The 18161-nt window shown below is 59.2% G+C and overlaps 1 protein-coding gene across 2 annotated transcripts in view; it reads right to left on the bottom strand.

The window, feature by feature from the left end:
• Positions 1-18161, bottom strand: part of PPP1R13B (protein phosphatase 1 regulatory subunit 13B) — a 37408-nt gene that overhangs the window by 5338 nt on the left and 13909 nt on the right. For both annotated transcript variants that reach the window (XM_040974995.1, XM_040974996.1), the window contains exons 2-9: positions 10833-10980; positions 8997-9116; positions 6251-6327; positions 3191-3292; positions 2070-2244; positions 1645-1841; positions 1095-1235; positions 441-621 (exon numbers count right to left, since the gene is read on the bottom strand). In XM_040974995.1, coding sequence (XP_040830929.1) covers positions 441-621; positions 1095-1235; positions 1645-1841; positions 2070-2244; positions 3191-3292; positions 6251-6327; positions 8997-9116; positions 10833-10980 — 1141 coding nt within the window. The remainder of the gene's footprint in view (positions 1-440; positions 622-1094; positions 1236-1644; positions 1842-2069; positions 2245-3190; positions 3293-6250; positions 6328-8996; positions 9117-10832; positions 10981-18161) is intronic.

The raw sequence follows: 18161 nt of genomic DNA, 5'->3' as shown, positions 1-18161 counted from the left end.
ACGCCAAGCCACTGTGGGGCGCCAGGCTCTGCTGGGGTGCTCTCCCTCTGCTGGGTCCCTGGCAAGCCCGGGAGCACCAGCAGGACCAGGCACTCAGAGCACAGCAGACTGGTGGTCCTTGGGATACAGCCCCTGGCACTGCGTGCCCCACAGCAGTGTGCTGTGGCCATAAACACCCCTTGCAGTACGCCATTCCTGCTGGTTAGAAACCACAGCAGCAGGCCGAGTGGGCTGGCACTCAGGCAGGCAGGCAGAACCCACATGGCCAGGCCTGTGTCGGATGAGCAGACCTGGCCCATGGGTGCCACTAGAAGGCCACACCGGCAGCTCCTGGGGTTGGTAAGTACCCAGTGGAGCCCCTCGGCTTGGAAAAGCATGCTTGTTTCAGACACGTGTTGCCACGGGGTGGGGGGTGCAGCCTGTGAGCCAGGCTCACTCACCGGGTTTGGGCCGCCCGTGGGCAGCAGTGGCGGCCACAGGGAGGGACTGGGGCTTGACCGGGTCCCCAGGCACAGGGCAGGTCCCAGCACTGGGGACCTGGATGTAGGGCCCTACAGCGGCGACCCTGCCAGATGTGCTCAGGGGTGATTGTGGCGACGATGTGCCATTCACACGGTTGAGCTGCAGACCAGAAAAAACCAGAGTTAGGATGGCCCAGTTATGCGTGACACCATGGGCCCCTATGCCCGCTGCCCAGCTGGGACATCCTCACGAGTCCTGTCCTTCAGACTGTGTCCCTGAGCAGAGGGAGGGGAAAGACAAGTGTCCCTGCTAGCTGGCCACCTGACCCACTCGCCTGGCTGGCTCAGGCCCCCCAGTGCAGCGGAACCCCTCGCCCCTGCAGGCACTCTGGCACATGTCCCAAGTCAGCAGGACCCGAGTCAGGGAGGGCAGGGCTGACGGGCTACTCCACCCTGACCTGCTCCTGGCCTGGGAGTGCTCAGGCCCCTGCAGTCACGGGGGAGACTAGGGTGGACTTCCTGGCCTGCGCGTGCCCTGCCCGCTGCTGCAGCTCTCTGGGGAGTGAGCCAGCAGAAGGAAGCTGTCTTCCCTCTCTAGGTACCTATACCCGCCCGGCGCGGTCTGCTACTTGCCTGGACCTTCTTCCCGTAGAGACGCTCTCGCAGCTCGCCAATGCGCCGGTCCATCATGGCCACCTCCGCAGTGCGCTTGCTCAGCAGCTCCTTCTGCTGCTGCAACTTCGAGTTCTGCTCCTGGTTCAGCTGGTTTCGGATCTGCACGACAGAGCACCCTGCTGCGATGGCTGGGTGCCCAGGAGGTCAGGGGCCCACTGCCAGTGGGGGGACTATAGGACTCTGAGCATGGTGGGTCCATGTCTGGGACAAGGCGGTGAGACTGTGCCACCCATGACCCCGCAACTGCAGCCTTTGGGTCTCCTGGCGGGGCTGGGCCAGGTGGAGTCCTACGGGGTGCCACTGGCTGCCACCATGATGTGCCATGGTGGGGGGCCGGGACCAGGCGCTTCAACAGAGATGCCAGTAATGAGCAGCATCTTCAGAGCTGGACCCCAAGTCCACTCTCTTACCTGGACAGAGTCCCCAGTGGAGGGAGGCCCCAGGCAGTCCCTGGCACACTGCAGTCACCTGCAGGGCAGTGCCCAGGGCCGCTGGCACACTCACTCACCTGCAGCTCCTGGTACAACCTCTTCAGCTCCACTGCGGCTGGGGCCGGCAGCTTGCCATTGTGTGACTGGAAGCCGTTCAGTCTGCCTTTCTTTAAGTCTTCCAGCTGCTGACTGAGCTGGTCAACCCTCAGAATTGCCGTCTGCACTTCCTGCTTCTTCTCCTGGAACATGGCACTAAACCGCTCGATCTCAGCAGCTGCCACGGCCAACAACACAGTCCGTCAGCGGGAGGTGGCCTGCACAGCCCGCACCCGCACCTCCGGAGCCCCGCAGGCTGTCCACGCGGGCACTGACTGCCCAATAGCTGTGGTTGGCCTGAGGGAAGCCCTCCATAGATGGCCAGGGCAGTCTCGCAGAACCCACCCGTCCCCGACGCGGACACGTCACAGAACCCGCCCGTCCCCGACGCGGACACGCTGCCTACACAGGTTGCCGTTCATGAGCTTGCTGTAGTCCACCTGCCCACGCATGGCTCGGATTTTCTTGAGCTTGTTCTCCTGGGCTTCCACTCGCTCTTTGAGCTTCTGCAGCTTTTCATTTTCAGAAAGAGCCTGCTGCTGGCGGCGTTCCTGCTGCTTCAGAAAATGCAGCCGCTGCTCCTAACAGGAGACAGAACATGAGGATCAGCCACGACACAGAGGTGCGTCTCCTGTAACTCCAACACACGCACCCGCCCGTGTGTGCTACAAAACATCAGACGGGGTGCACCCGAGTATGAGCTGGGGCGAGCCTGCATGCTTCCATGTACCCAGCAGGGACACACTTGCCCACACGCAACGGTGTCCCAGAACCCCCTCCTCACGCCCTGGCCCGCCCTGGGGTGGACGGCTCCTGCCGGGGCAGTTCATAAGAAAATCATGAAGTGTTTCCAGCCCGTGCAGTACTGCCAGCTTTCCCATGAGTGAGAATGCGTGCTCAGCACATGGTCCCATCTGTGCTCCGCACACACACCTCCAGGAGGAGGGCTCCAACCAGCCAGAGCGCGAGGGGCGAGCCCTGGGAGGTGGTGCAGTGGAGACTTCCCACTAACTTGGGTTCTGCATCACTGAAGATGTCAATTTTAAAAACAACAATATTTGCATCTGTGTTTGGAAAGGAAATTACACAGCACAACATAACATCGCGCTGTGCGGTTTTGTCTCAGATCTCATTCATGGGCTGAACTGCTTCTGAGGCTTCTCCAATGCTCCCGCAAAGCTGTGAGCCACGCGCAGCTCCTCAGGCCCACGCACTGCCAGGGTGGCTGCGGCTCTCACTAGGCAGGGGCCACCCGCCACCTAGGTCTGCTTCTCAGTTTGGTCATTCTAGAATGACTGCATGCGAGCTGGACAGACCGTAGACAGGCACCCTAACAATGCCAGCTCAGTCCGAGCCAGTGCGGTGCCGGCAGGGACCCCGTCGGGCCAGACTTTACTGGGCTTGGTCCTGCGTGTGCTCCGTACCGCTCATCTCAGCTCTGTGAAGCTTCAGTGCCCACGTAGCACTCCATGTTGGCCCTACAGTGGGCGCTGCTTGGGGACAGCCCTGCCCTGCCCCATGACTGACCTTGGCCACCAGCATTTGCTGCTGGTTCTCAATTTGCTGCTGCTGCCTGGCCGCCATGTCCTGGAGTTCCGAGAGGGTGAGCTCAACACGTGCATTTCCAGCCTGCAGGGCACAGACGCCACTCGCTGAGCACACGACCCCATGCCATGACTTCCGCAGGGGTCCCAGGGCTGGACAGCACCCCAAGTGGCCCCTGGGAGGCCCTGGCGCTGAGCACGCACACCAGGTACTGCGCGAGACGCCTCCGCCTGCACGGAATCTCATCGTCTACTTTAGAACAGGGCTGCCCAAAATTGAGGGACACACAGCAGCCACAGCACGGCCCTGGGTGCCAGCCCCCCACCCCGTGTCTCAGCGCTGAACTCCGAGGGCAGTGAGCAGCAGGCAGGCTCAGCGACAGCCCATGCAGATGCTGCCCAGTGCTGCCCTGTGAGCCCAGGCCTGGCTGGGGCTTCCCACAGGCCGCCCTGTCGCACTGCTGTGCTCCTCGGAGCCTGCCGTGTCCTTCAGGTACAAGCCTGCCCTGCCACACACGAGCACTGTGTCTCGTCCCGCCCCCACGCCTGGCCTGGGACTTCTGCACACACTTGCTGCTTCGTAAGAAAAGAACCGACACCTCTGACAGGAGGGCATGTCCCTGGGATGCGGAGGAGTGCAGCCATGTCCCTGGGGCCTGCATCAGGGTCCACCTCAGAGCAACAGCAGAGACGGACTGCACTTTGCCCTCTTGGCATCATGACAAGCCCGGGGTGGATGCTGGGCTTGGGCAGTGGGCACCGAGGCCATGCTGGGCACCCAGCACCCTCAGAACAGTGCGGGGCTGCAAACCGGGCTCTGTGCCCAGCCGGGGTGGGGGCCCTTGGCTGCGGCCCAGCCACAGTTCAGCACGCCTACCGTCTTCCAGGGAACCTGTGATCGCAAGGCTACACGTCCCTCCCCAGGCGCTCCGTACCGTGTCTGGGCACATGATGGCCTTCTGCCAACCCTGAACCTAGGAGCAACAGGGAGGGGTGGGGCCGGGCACCTAAGAGACCCCAACTCAGCTTGCGGATGGCATTGTGGTGCTCCGGGGCCCCTCCCTGCCCACTCGCAGCCTGACGTAGGGTGCCTCATGGGAAGGGTCCTTCCCATTGTCCCAGGGCCTACGGAGAGACGCTATGGACCACGAACCTGAACAAACCAACCAACCGTGAGCCCTGCCACACCTTGTGCATCGTCGTCCTTTTCCATCTACCTGCTGCCTTGTCCACAGACACGGGCCGCTGCGTGCGACACAGTGCGGGGGTGGGGGGGCGCTGCACGCGGGCAGACACACACATCTGTGAGCGTCCCTCATGCTGCTCAGCCCTGTATTAGCTGGGCTCCGGACCAGCTGAAGGGTACACACAGAACTAAGGATTAGGCCAGACCAGGTGCCGCAAGCTCGGGCAGGCGTGTGCTGCCTGCCGCACCGGAGCTCCTGAGATCGCAAGCTCACGTGAAGGCCACAAAGCCGGTTCGTGCTCTGCCCCCAGCTTTGCTGAGCTGCAACGCACACATGAGCTCCACATTAACAAGAAACCATTTCATCAAAGAAGAACCTGACTCATCAACCAAACTGGGCCCAACCCCACGGCTGGTCCACCAGCGGCCCCGTGGCCCCCTTCCTTCTGGGCCGTGCAGAACCACACACAGCAGCCCACGCCAACAGACCACCTGCTCGAGTTGTTTCAGACAGCGAAAATTCCCAGAAGCCAAAGGGGGATTCTGGGTGCAGCATGTACTGCATGCTCACTGCCCTGCACACTTGTGGCCTCCAGTGTCCAACCTGCTGGGGCCACACAGGCCCGGGACGGGGGGAACAGCCCCGTGGGGCCAGGGGCTCAGCTGCTCACGGCTCCGGATCAGGGCTCCGCTGCAGAGCAGACAAGCCCGTGAGCAGGCGGGGTGAGGGCCAAGAGGATGATCATAAGCAAAGAAAACTAGGAAGCGTATTCCTGCTCAAGTGGCCCCAGCATTAGCACACGGCCTCGCGGTGGACAAGAGCTACACCACTGAGCCCTCTGCGTCACGGCCACCCACGCCTGCCAATAGATAAGGGCATCCTGCCAGCAGAAGGCTCTGGCCCAGCAGGGATGCAGGAGGGGGTTCCTGTCCTCATGTCACCCAGAGGTCAGCAGGCCGGTGTCTCACCAACACTGAGGGGGGACCTGCTGACACTCCGCAGTGGGGTGTGACACCAGGGAGCTCCCTGTGCCTCACCTGGCTGACTCTGTGCTCCCCACTGTGCCCCCGTTGTGCCCAGCTGGCATGGGCAACCATGTGACCAGCCCAAGGCGATATGCCTAGCTCACAGAAGACCAGAGAACCAAGCCAACTAGTCCTTCAGACTCCAAATTATTTGAAACATGAGAGCAGAGCTGGACTAAAGCGCCCCTTCCTGCTCACCGTCCCCACCCATGAGCCCCACACCCTCTCCTGACGCCCCCCCAACCCACCCAAACGGACAATGGGAGCTGCTTCTCCACTGCCAACTTTTTTTTGGCGGGGGTGGGGGGGAGTGTGCCAGACTGCCGTTTATTCAAACAGCAGAGACAGCCAGTTTGAGACCAGGAGCCAGGAGCTCCATCTAGGTGCCCACACCCCTGGCCACCCTCGGCTGCCTCCCCAGGGGGATCAAGGAGCTGGAAGCAGCGGGGCAGTGGGGCAGCCGGGACTGGAAGCAGTGCTTGCCTGAGCTGCCTGAGCTGCCCCAGTTGCGGGCGCTTCTCCTGAGCCAATGCAACCCGCCCCCGTCCCCTCCCCTCCCCGGCAGCTCTCAGCAGACGGCCTCAGCACCCACAGCACCCACTCGTCCTTGGGAGGTTAGCACTGAGAGGTGCCCCATCAGCCTGTCAGTTCCTGGGCTTCAAATGGCCACCTGCTCCCACAGGACCACCACTGTCACCCTCAGTCCCAGGTCAGGAGGGGCTGCAACGCAGAGGGCGACAGCAGGCTCCGTGTCCACAACACCGCAGGATGAGCCCTTCCACCCACTGGGACTCCAACAGTCAGCAGCCCCCGCGAGCACCCGGCACTTACCCCATTCTCAGGACGCTTCTCCCCAGGGACAGTCATGACGCTCCTCTGAGCCCTTTGCTCCTGAGCCTGGCGGCCACCTGAAATAACAGAGGAACAAGTGCACTGAGAAGCTGCCTGGCCAAGACGGCTCCTCCCTCAGCTGCTCCTGGTGCCACACGTGCCGCGAGGCGCCAGGCTGCAAACATGAGACTCACGAGGCCCACGGCAGCTCTTACAACCCGAAGGTGTTTAACTGGAGTCTTAACATTCCACGTTCTACCTGAGTCTCAAAACTGACTTGTCAGCTTGTCATTGAAGTGCCTTGTTTTTAAGATTTACTTATTTTAATGGAAAGTCAGATATACAGAGAGGAGACAGAGAAAAAGATCTTTCATTTGCTGATTCAGTCCCCAGGGGGCCACAATGGTGGAGCTGAGCCCATCCGAAGCCAGGAGCCTCTTCCGGGTCTCCCACGCAGGTGCAGGGTCCCAAGGCTTTGGGCCGTCCTCAACTGCTTTCCCAGACCACAGGCAGGGAGCTGGGTGGGAAGTGGGGCTGCTGGGATTACAACAAGCACCCATATGGGATCCTAGGGTACCGCACTGGGCCCTGTTTCTTTTCTTATAACTCTGCCTTTCAACCAAATAAATAAGAATTTTTCCTTTTTAAAGAAAAGGGCCTAGCATAATGGCATGCTGGTCAGAAAGCCTGCTCCCCCGGCCCCTTGGAGCGGGGGTCACAGACAGGCCTGCAGGGTGTGGGCAGCCTTTGCTGGGCGCTTGGCACAGCTGCAGACAGGGAGGTGAGGCTCACTGATGGGCCATGCACATAGCAGATCTGGGGCTGTAGGGCCCATCACAGCGGCTGGCCAGGGAGCATCCCCAGGTTACCTGACTGTGCCAAGAGTGTCTGTCCGCAAGGACAAGAGGAGACTACTCTGAGCTTCCCCTGAGGGCAGGGCTGTGTCCCCCTGAGGGCAGGGCTGTGTCCCCCCTCCAGGGCAGGGCTGTGTCCCCCTGAGGGCAGGGCTGTGTCCCCCTGAGGGCAGGGCTGTGTCCCCCCTGAGGGCAGGGCTGTGTCCCCTCCAGGGCAGGGCTGTGTCCCCCCTGAGGGCAGGGCTGTGTCCCCTCCAGGGCAGGGCTGTGTCCCCTCCAGGGCAGGGCTGTGTCCCCCTGAGGGCAGGGCTGTGTCCCCTCCAGGGCAGGGCTGTGTCCCCCCTGAGGGCAGGGCTGTGTCCCCTCCAGGGCAGGGCTGTGTCCCCCTGAGGGCAGGGCTGTGTCCCCCCTCCAGGGCAGGGCTGTGTCCCCCTGAGGGCAGGGCTGTGTCCCCCCTGAGGGTGGGGCTGTCTCCCCCCTCTGCTGTGTCTCGCAGCCCTATACATGGTGTGCACTCACACACCCCATTCTTTGAGTAACGCTAACTCAGCGGAACAACCTTGCTTGCCCTACACTTGGTCTCCTCAGCACACTGGGGTAGGGGGAGAAGCGAGGGCCAGCCCAGCAGGCAAACCTCAGCCACCTTCTGCTCCAGCTGAGATGGGCAGACTGTGAATGGCTTAGGCAGGGGAGGGGCACGCAGGGAGCAGGGGAGGGGCAGGTGGAGTCGCTCATCACTGGGTGTCCTCCCACCTGCCCATCCAGGGCTGGCAGGAATGCTGGCGCTCAGCGCTCAGTGCCTCCTGCACCGGCCCCTCCCTGCTTAAGGAAGGCAAGTTCCTGGGACCTCACAGCCCCCACCCCTCCAACACATTCCTGTGCTCAAGCTTGCCCGATGTTCTACACCTGCCCATGTGGACACATCCCACCCGGGCAGACAAGAGGCAGGGCACAGCATCCTGAATAACCCGGGAAGTGCCGCGTAAACCCTCGGCGCCAAGCAGTGCCTGACCTCTGCCACCAGCCACTGGGCACAGCTGTCTGAAGTCACAGAGCTGTGGGCAATACTCCAGCAGCCACTCTGTACCTTGGTCGTTTGTCACAACCAGGTGCAGAATTAGAACACATCCTGGGAAGTGACGCAGCAGGGATGAAGAGTGGGGCTTCCCACCTGTGCTGGCAACCGTGCCCACCTCTCAGCACAGAGCCTCCTGCTCAGCTCAGCACCTGGCTGCACGTGCTGGGGCCGGCACAGCCCTGGCTCTGGACTGTGGCCAGCTGCTTTCCCTGCTGCTGCCCTGGGCTTCTCTTAGCCACATCGCCCAGCAGGTCGGCAGGTCGGCGTTCTGCAGCCGCAGTCCACCAGTCTCTACCACCCACCTCCCAACTCTGCTTGGCAGGTGGACCCCAGGCTGACAGCCCCTACTTGCTTTTTAAACTGACTCGGCTGGGAGAGCAGTTTGCCCCGCAAGGCAGCAGCCTGGCCGGACGCCTGCACCCCATGCGTCAGAGTTCACATCCAGCCTCGCTTCTGAACCCTGGAGGCAACAGTGATGACTTGGAATGCGTGCCGAGGACCTGGGGGCTTCCCTTCACGACACACACCCCCGTGTGCTTTGGGGGACCCCTAGAAGGGCCCGTCTGCACTCACGGATTTGTCCCTTTGAGAGCCCATCACACCTCAGCAGCTGTGCCTGACCGCGCGCTGTCCCTCCCTGCCTGGCCAGGCCCAGACCAAAGGAAAGCCTGGTGGCCGGCAGCATCAAGACCGGCACTGCAGAACGAGTGAAGGGGACGGGGCACTGGGACTAACACGGGCTCATGTTCCATCATTTCTCCTAAGTTAACTTGTGCAGAAAAGCGACGCGGTGAGGAAGACAGTGCCCATCTACCTTGCTCGGTGCTCTCAGCTGGGGAGTCTTCATGGCGGAGGAAGAACTTCACCTCTTCCCTGCGCGGCCCCCACTTATGCAGGTGGTCATACATCAGGTGGTCGAACGGGATGGGACGTTCTAGGAGAAAGACAATCTCACTGTGGACACAGACGCCTCGGCTGTTGTACACCCACTCGCTCCCACAGGACACAGACGCCTCCGGCTGCTGCACACCCACAGGACACAGACCACCATGGCTGCACGCCCACAGGACACAGACGCCTCCGGCTGCTGCACACCCACAGGACACAGACCTCCATGGCTGCACGCCCACTCATACCCACAGGACACAGACGCCTCCGGCTGCTGCAAGCCCACTCGTGCCCACAAGATACAGACACCTCCATGCCCACACACACACACACACACAACACTGCATTACAAGTGCTCAACTTCAACCCTTTCAACAGAAGCAGGAACATGAAAGGAGCCCACGCAGAAGTGTTCTGCAGGCCCACCCTGCTGCAGGTGCGGCACAGGGCACGCACCTCCTGCCTTCAGCAGAACCAGCTGGACAGACCAGCCAGTCACCAGGGGTCACAGTGTCGCTCATCAGGTCAAGCTTCCACCCAGGACCTCGGCAGTCCATGGGTGCCGGTTCAAGTCCTGACTGCCCCACTCGGGATCCAGCTGCCTACTGATCTCCACGAGAAAGCTATGGCCCCTCTGCCTTCCGAATCAATCAATTAAACCATCACATGTAGTGATCCGACATGGAAAGGTGGACTGGGACATGTGCCAGCACCCACAGAGAGCAAAGGCCCGACGCCCAGGCATGGAATGCCTTTCACAGCCACAGACAGGAGGGAAGGGGAGAGAGCCAGGCCCAAGCCACAAACTCCATGCAGGTCTCCCACGTGGAGGGCAGAGGCCCAGCACGCCAGGCATCACGGTGCCCCCTGGGCCAGGACACAGCAGTGAGCTGGACCGGGTGGGGGAAGGGGGTAGTGCGGGAACCAGCACTGCGACAATGTGTGTGGATGTCCAAGCAGCAGCCTGACCCGTGCTCCGCAGCACACCCCACTGCAAATACTCCTTGGAGCAAAGCTCACTCCAGCACCCCTCACTCCAGCACCCCTCACTCCAGCACCCCTCACCAGTCACGCAAGCACACAGCTGACACAGCCACTACATTTACCAAGCACGCCACTCTCCTTCTCCATGAAGGGCACCAGGGACCATATACAGTAAGATCACTAACACTACCACCTCATGGAACTGCGGTGCCCTGGGGACAGCAGGCGAGTGTCCTAGCACGCTCCTGCATGCCCAGCTTCCCCCACCCATCCTCCTGCAGCAGGACCGACAGCTCGCTGCTGCGACCCCCCGGGCTCACGGGCTCTGAGGGACCAGCTCACGGCAGGAAGGGGTCTTTCCTCTCATCCTGCTAGGGGCGCCTGCCGTCACCCAGGACAGGTGTCTGCAACGAGGGAGACCTGGCCAGAGCACCCGACCCCAAGGGAACGCAGTGCTGTCCGTCTCCAGCCCTCAGCCCCGCAGGAGGCCCTGAGCCAGGTCAGCCTCACACCAGTGCACTGTCCTCCCCACGACTCAGCACATGCTGCCCACCTCAGGCCAGCCCTTGTAGGACCGTGGGCCAACAACCACGCCACGCTGCCCCACTGGCCTGCACACACCTGGCTGACAAACCCCTTCCTGGCCAGAGCCCGGCTTCCCTCCTCGGATCAAGCGGAGAAACTCAGATGGAGAAATTAGTGCCCGGGCAGCGCAGCTGGCTTGCACAGGGCGTGCTGGTCAGCTCAGAGTATGGGGGCAGGGGTGGACTGGACTTACCATTGCCCCGCCACACCTCGGCCAGGTGGCAGCCGCCTTCCCCAGGCTCCTTGCAGAACTCCACCACGTCCCGACATGTGGTTTCTGGGGTTATGGGGACCTCGGTCAGAACCTGCTCGTTGTTGCTCAGGAACACGGTGAGGATCATCTGAGGGACGTCACCACGACCACCGAGTCCATCACTCTGCCGTGATGCTGCCACCCTGCCCTCCCCCGGCAGCACCCCTCCCCCGGCAGCCCTCCCTCCCGACACCCACCCCGCAGCCCCCTCCCCCTGCAGCTCCCCTCCCCCCGCCAGCTCCCCTTCCCCAACAGCCCTCCCTCCTGACACCACCTCCCACCCCGCAGCCCCTTCCCCCCAGCAGCCCCTCTCCCCCTCCCCCTTCCCTGACAGCCATCCCTCCGTAGGCAGATGCCTTCCTAATTAGCTTTTGGATCTAGGAAAGCTGATTCTGAAGTCCACAGAGGAAAATCCCAAAAGAGAACAGTATTGGACAGACTGTGAACTACAAGTCACCAGAAAACCCTCAGACAGCAGCTCCTGGACAGCCCAGTGCTGGTACGCGGGCAGCAGGCACCTCACCTTAGAGTGGGCAAGAAGGCAGCCATGAACGACACCTGCACAACTAAAATGCCCACACCTCACATGCCAGCCTGTTTCTAAAGGAGCTAACAGCCCTGGCACAAAGCCAAAGACATTGTGGCACAGCTTCACCCAGCTACCACCTCCTGGTTCTGCTCAGCCCTGCAAAATGGCTCGATGCCTCTCAAGTACAGCGCTTTAAAAATGGACTAAAGTCTCAGAAACCTGAGTGTGGCAGGGGCAGCCAAGCAAGGGCTGGCCGTGCCTCTCAGGGGCTTGCCCATGCCACCACACAGGAGCAGAGCTGGCCCAATCTTTCTCCCAGCACACCAGGTGCTGGACCCCTGGGATCCACAGGCACCTTGCAGGCAGGAGGTCAGGGAAGGGCCCCAATGGGTCCACTCCCCTTCCCCAGGCTGCTTCCTGGTCCGAGGAGTCCCGCAGAGCACAGCCCTGCCGCTCCCCTGATCCAGACACACTGGCCGTGCCACTCTTTCTCCAGCAGGGCTAGCCACGCCTAACCTAACCCCAACCCACACCCACTGTGGCCACTGCTCTTGCCCGCTCCAGGCCCTCTTGGCCCCAGGCCTCTGTTCCGACGGCCTGTCTAGCCTCCCTAAACAGCTCCATCCCTGCTGTGCTGCCAGGGCCCAGCACAGGGCAGGCATGCCAGAGACCCGCCGCCCAAGGACACAGTGCCCATCTGTGGACAGCAGGTGCTCTCAGCCACGAGGGGAAGACCCTGCCAAGGCTCTCCAAGGTCTCAACAAGACAGGACAGCCAGACCTGTCCTCTTCTCACTGACTCAGAGAATTAAAAAGTTCCCCAAAATTGGCATAGTCCTACACACACACCCTTCTTCCACCAGGTGGCACTGCAGGGCTGCGGGGTGAGAAACAGGTTCAACTTGATAGCAAGACAACTAGAAGCTCTTAACTTCCAAAAACACAATTCCCCTTAGGATATTGAGGGGGGCAGGGATCCCCCAACCAAACAGGAAGTCAGCCTGCCAGTACACATTCACCTGCCTGTCGGGACACAGGCGAGGCTGAATCTGAGTAGCACAGCCCTAAACCATTCGCCACATGACACCCATAACAGCACATCAGTTCAGTGCGGTTCAAACCACTGCTTTAACTATGCAATCCACAAATGCACGTGGAAGGACACACCAGCGCGAGTCCGTCCGCGCAGCCCTCACCACCGGGCACCAGTGTGAGTCCGTCAGCCTGTGCCACCAAAGCAGATATGGCATAGTGCTGATGTCCTGTATGGCTGCTGGCTTTAGATGATCTGTAAAAGTATGTACTCTAGCATTTGCAATCTCTCTGCCACTAACGTGAACTGGTAAACATGACGATTTATCTGAAAGTCAGTGTCACAGAGAGAGGGAGGCAGAAAGATCTTCCGGCAGCTAGTTCACTCCCTCGGTGAGGGCAGCAGCCAGGGCTGAAGCAGACCAAAAAGCCAAGCGCTCCTTCAGGGTCTCCACGCGGCTCAAGGGCCCACACACTTGGCTCATCCTCGGCTGCTTTCCCGGGCAATTAGCCAGGAGCTGAGCCAGAAGTGGAGCAGCTAGGACTTGAACTGGGGCCCCTAGGGAATGGCAGGGTGGCAGGCAACAGCCTGGTCCACTCCACAGCAAGACCGGCCCTAATACATTATTTCTGGAAACATAGAGCAGACCCTGAGCCCCCCAACCTTCTCGAAGCTCCCCGGAAGGCATACTTGGTGAGGCTCTCCTCACGCCCTGATGTGGCACGCCTCCAGGCTGCGGAGGTGACAAAGGCCACTCCAGAACACTGCAAGGGCAGAGGTTGTGCTGCGACCACGCTGGAGTCCATGCAACGGACAAACAGCAGGTGCTCAGCACGCAGAGCTGTGACGGCTCCACTTGTGACCCAGCTCCCCAATGGCCTGGGAAAAGCAATGGAAGATGACCCAGCACCTGGGCCCGACACCCATGTGGGAAGCCAGGAAGAAGCTCCTGGCTGCTGGTCAGCTCAGCTCAACTCCAGCTGTGGCAGCCTTTTAGGAAATGAGTTTGTGCATGGAAGATCTCTGTCTCCTTTTCTCTGTAAATCGGCCTTTCTGATCAAAATAAATAGATGTTAAGCAGCACAGGCAGACATCTGGTACCCTGAAGACAAAGGCTGGGATGCCCAGGGCCCCCGGGCACCTTCTTGCTGATGGGCAGCTGCTGCTGAGGCCTAGGCCGCCCAAGCCCAGGTGGTCAGAGCTCCTGCCCTCGTCTTCAGACTGGCTCAGCCAGGAGACTGCTCCACCTCCCCATCTTTCAACTACTGTTTCGCTATTTATTCTTTAAGAATTTATTTATTTTATTGGAAAGGCAGATATACAGAGAAAGAAAGATCTTTTATCTGCTGATTCACTCCCCAAGTGGCCACAATGGTGGAGCTGAGCCAATCTAAAGCCAGGAGCCTCTTCCAGGTCTTCCTCACAGGTGCAGGGTCCCAAGGCTTGGGGCCGTCCTCGACTGCTTTCCCAGGCCACAGGCAGGGAGCTGAACAGGAAGTGGGTCTGCTGGGACTTGAACCCGGCACCCACGTGGGATCCTGGTGCATGCAAAATTAAGCCTTTACCCACTAAGCTACCGCGCTAGGCCCTATTTATTTTAATTTGAAAAGCAGAGCTACACACACACAGAGAAAATCTTCCACCCGGTGGTTCACTCCCCAAATGACATGGCCAGAACTGGGCTGGTCTGAAGCCAGGAGCTGCATCTGGGTTTCCACAGGGTACAGAGACCCAGGAATTCGAGCCATCCTTTTCTGCTTTCCCAGGCACGTTAGTAGGGAACTGGACTGGAAAAGTAGAGCACTGGGACCAGGACCCATGCCCATATGGGATGCTGGCACTGCAAGTGGAGGATGAGCCCATTACGCCACTGCCCCAGCTCCTCCAATAAATACTTTAATGAAATAATGAGATGCCACTGTATACCAATTAAGCCATATCCAAAACAGTGACTTCACCAAATGCTACAGCTGTGGGGCAGAGCAACCTGCCGGTGGGGTTGCCGACAGGCATGGCAATGTTGGAAGTCAGCTGGCAGTTTCTTACACACTGAATACACTTCCACCCTGAGACAGAAATCGTGCTGTTACGGTTACCGCAAGGAGACATCCACACCGACGCGCCTGCGTGTGTTCACAGCAGCCGTGCCTGCCCAACCCAGAGCGACCAGAGGGCCTTCAGACAGGTATTCTCACCAGCAAACACAATGACACAATGACCCATCCATGCCACAGACACAGGGAGACACGCTCAGCACACAGTGCTAAGCTGAGTGGGAGCAAGTGGGAGCTGCAGCCCGGTGCCGAGTGCCCCCTGCTACTGCAGAGTCTGGGCACGCACAGCTTGCAGCAGCTCGCAGGGCAGGGACGCGGACAGGTGGGGCCAGCGCATTTGTGAACGTCACTGTCTGTCAAACCCCACAGGAATGTGCAACACAAACAGTAAACCCAGCTGCAAACTGCTAACTCCATCCAGACACCTAGTGTCTGAGGTCCCCAACGCTCACACCCCTACGGACACTGGGTGGAAGACACGGGCCGACCGCAGGGAGGGCGGCAACCAACACCAGTGCAGCCCCCGCCCACTGTCACCATGTTCCGTGTGTCTGAAATGGCCCAAAGGGCTTTCACGTCAACAGTCTACCAGGCCCAGCACAATGGCTCAGTGACCAAACACTTGTCTCGCACACACTGGGCTCCCATGTGGGCGCCGGTTCTAATCCCAGCTGCTCCACTTTCCATCCAGCTCCCTGCTTGTGGCCTGGGAAAGCAGTTGAGGACGGCCCAAAGCCTTGGGACCCTGCACCCACGTGGGGGACCTGGAAGAGACCTAGCTTTGGATCGGTGCAGCTTCTGCCATTGCGGCCACTTGGGGAGTGAGTCATCGGACAGATCTTCCTCTCCTCCTCTCTGTATATCTGACTTTCCAATCAAAATAAAACAAATCTTTTAAAAAAAAGTTCACTGGACAGGTGGGGGAGCCTTCTCACACTCTGAGCACAGATGCACACGTGCCATTGTGGGAGAATGCCTCTGGTCCATGCAGGAACCAGTGAGGTGCCCGACCCCAGTCAGGACAGCAGCACCTGCAGGGGCGAAGGCTGCTCTCCTCACAGCTGGCATGCAGACACGGGTGACGCCCATGCCCCTCCAGGACAGGTGCAAAGCAGCTTGGACAGGTTAAACAGTGTGTCTGCGGGCAGCGAGCCAGAAGTCCCATGGCCAGGATTTCGTCTCACTGCAGAAGCTGCGGCTCTGACGCGGCCCTGAGCCACTTCACAATCCAGAGACGCGCCTCCCTTGTTACAGCGACCTCTTCATCAGCTGAGTGTTTTCCAGAGTTTAGAATTACATCTCTCATATGCAACGTGAAAACCAGTTTTTTTCTCATCATTACACATGGGAACCAGAACTCAGGGTCTAGCCATTATTTATCAGTTAAGATCTTCAATAAATTGATGTAAGTCATTTAACTGAATTTTCTCAGACTTTTCAACTTAACATATGTCAACAACCCTCAGAATAAACTTCTTTTTTTTTAAAAAAAAGATTTATTTGCTTTTATTGGAAAGGCAGATATACAGAGAGGAGGAGAGACAGAGAGGAAGATCTTCCATCCCGATGGTTCACTCCCCAAGTGAGCGCGACGGCCGGTGCCATGCCGATCCAGAGCCAGGAGCCAGGAGCTCCTCCAGGTCTCCCAATGGGTGCAGGGTCCCAAGGCTTTGGGGTGTCCTCCACTGTTTTCCCAGGCCACAAGCAGGGAGCTGGATGGGAAGTGGTGCCACCAGGATTAGAACCTGCGCCCACATGGGATCTCCACGTGTTCAAGTTGAGGACTTAAGCCGCTAGGCTAGCCCACAGCGAGTGTGCAACCAGAGGCAGGGCACAGCCCACAGCGAGTGCATGTTCTCCCACAATCACTAGGTCCGGTTTCCGCTTTGTTGCTAATGCTGTTACTGTTCTCAGAACGATCCTCATTTGTAGAAAAGCAGGAGTTCCTTGGGAGAAAAAGTCCAGTGTCTGCACTGCTCAGTAAGTACTACACCCACGCCCTACTGCCAGGGCTGCCGCTGGGCACGACAGGCTCAGCCGCTGCTTACAAACCAGCGCCTCACAGCCAGGCACCTGTCCCAGCTACTGAGCGTCCACGGCAGCCCCACTAACGTCCGTGGGTGTGCCAGCAGAGCAGCTGTGAGCACCCACATGAGTGAAGCGGATGGAGCTGCCTGGCTTTGCCATGACCCAGCCCCGGCTGTGCTGCCCATGTGGGGGGCAGACAGAAGAGCTGCTTTCCTTTTGAAGTGAACACTCACGGCCAGTGTTGCAGCGACAGTATGAGCTGCCCTGTGATGCCAGCACCCATGGGTGCTCCTCTTCGAGCCCACTGCCGGGGGAAAGCAGAAGGCGGCCCGAGCACCTGGGCCACCGTCACCCACGTGGAGCAGTCCTGAAAGAAGCTCCTGGGTCCCAGATCCTAACCAACCCGACTACGAATAGCAACTACCCAACAAATGAAAACTTGACTCTCCCCCACATAAATCTTTAAAAATAAAATGAAGACTAAACGCAAATGTCTTAATCTGAAAACAAACAAAAACCACGCTGAATTACAGAAGCATGAGGTACAGCTGACTAAGCCACCGCCTGTGACTGCACCCATGTGGACACAGGTTCGAGTCCCAGAGCCCCACTTGTGATCCAGCTCCCTGTCACTATGCCTGCCTGGGAGAGCAGAACATGGCCCAGGACGGCCCTTGCAGCACGCACAGCTCCACGCTCCTGGCTTCGGTCTGACCGTGGCAGCCATCCAGAAAGTGAACGAGCAGAAGGGGGATGCTTTTGTCTCCATGACTCTCCCTTTCAAATAAATGAAACTTTAAACAACAGAAGACACCTAAATCTACTGACTAAAAAGTATAGCCTACGGCCCAGCATGGTGGTCTAGCAGCTAAAGTCCTCGTCTTGAACACGCTGGGATCCCATATGGGTGCCGGTTCTAACCACTTCCCATCCAGCTCCCTGCTGTGGCCTGGGAAAGCAGTCGAGGATGGCCCAAAGCCTTGGGACCCTGTACCCATGTGGGACAAATGGAGAAAGTTCCTGGCTTCTGGCTTCAGATTGGTGCAGCACCGGCTGTTGTGTTCACTTAAGGAGTGAATCATCGGATGGAAGATCTTCCTCTCTATCTCTCCTCCTCTCTGTATATTTGACTTGTAATTTAAAAAAATAAATAAATCTTCAAAAAAGCGCACCCTAGAAGTTTAAAAATAAGTTTCCATATGAATGCCATCTTCACGGTTAAGCTCATGAGCATCATCTGCAATACAACACACAGACTCAAGTTTCTTCTTTTCAAAGGCTACCATTAGTGAGCCTAGCTAAATGCTCGAATCACTGTGACATTTGTGACAAGATACTCAACCCCAAAGCGTCTATCCCAGGTGTCCCTCACAAACCGCCTACTGGGAGGCACAGCAGCAGCCACAGCAGGTGGCCCGGGGCCAGAGCTGCACGTGTGAGCGGATGGGGCGTGGGACTGTCTGACCCCCAGGCTCTGAGCCGCCAGCACTGACCATGGCCCCAAAGCCACAGGGAAAGAGCACCTTTCCCCAGAAACTACAAGACAACAGCACAGTCATGCCACGCTGGTACAAAGAACTCACTCCATACGTGCAATATACACTCGCTTTTGAGAGACAAGACTGT

Source organism: Ochotona curzoniae, unplaced genomic scaffold, assembly GCF_017591425.1.
Source record: "Ochotona curzoniae isolate NIBS_2020 unplaced genomic scaffold, NIBS_Ocur_1.0 contig_2688, whole genome shotgun sequence".
NCBI lineage: Eukaryota > Metazoa > Chordata > Mammalia > Lagomorpha > Ochotonidae > Ochotona > Ochotona curzoniae.
The sequence above is the reverse complement of the archived record's forward strand: the minus strand, read 5'-3'. Positions and strand labels throughout refer to the sequence as shown.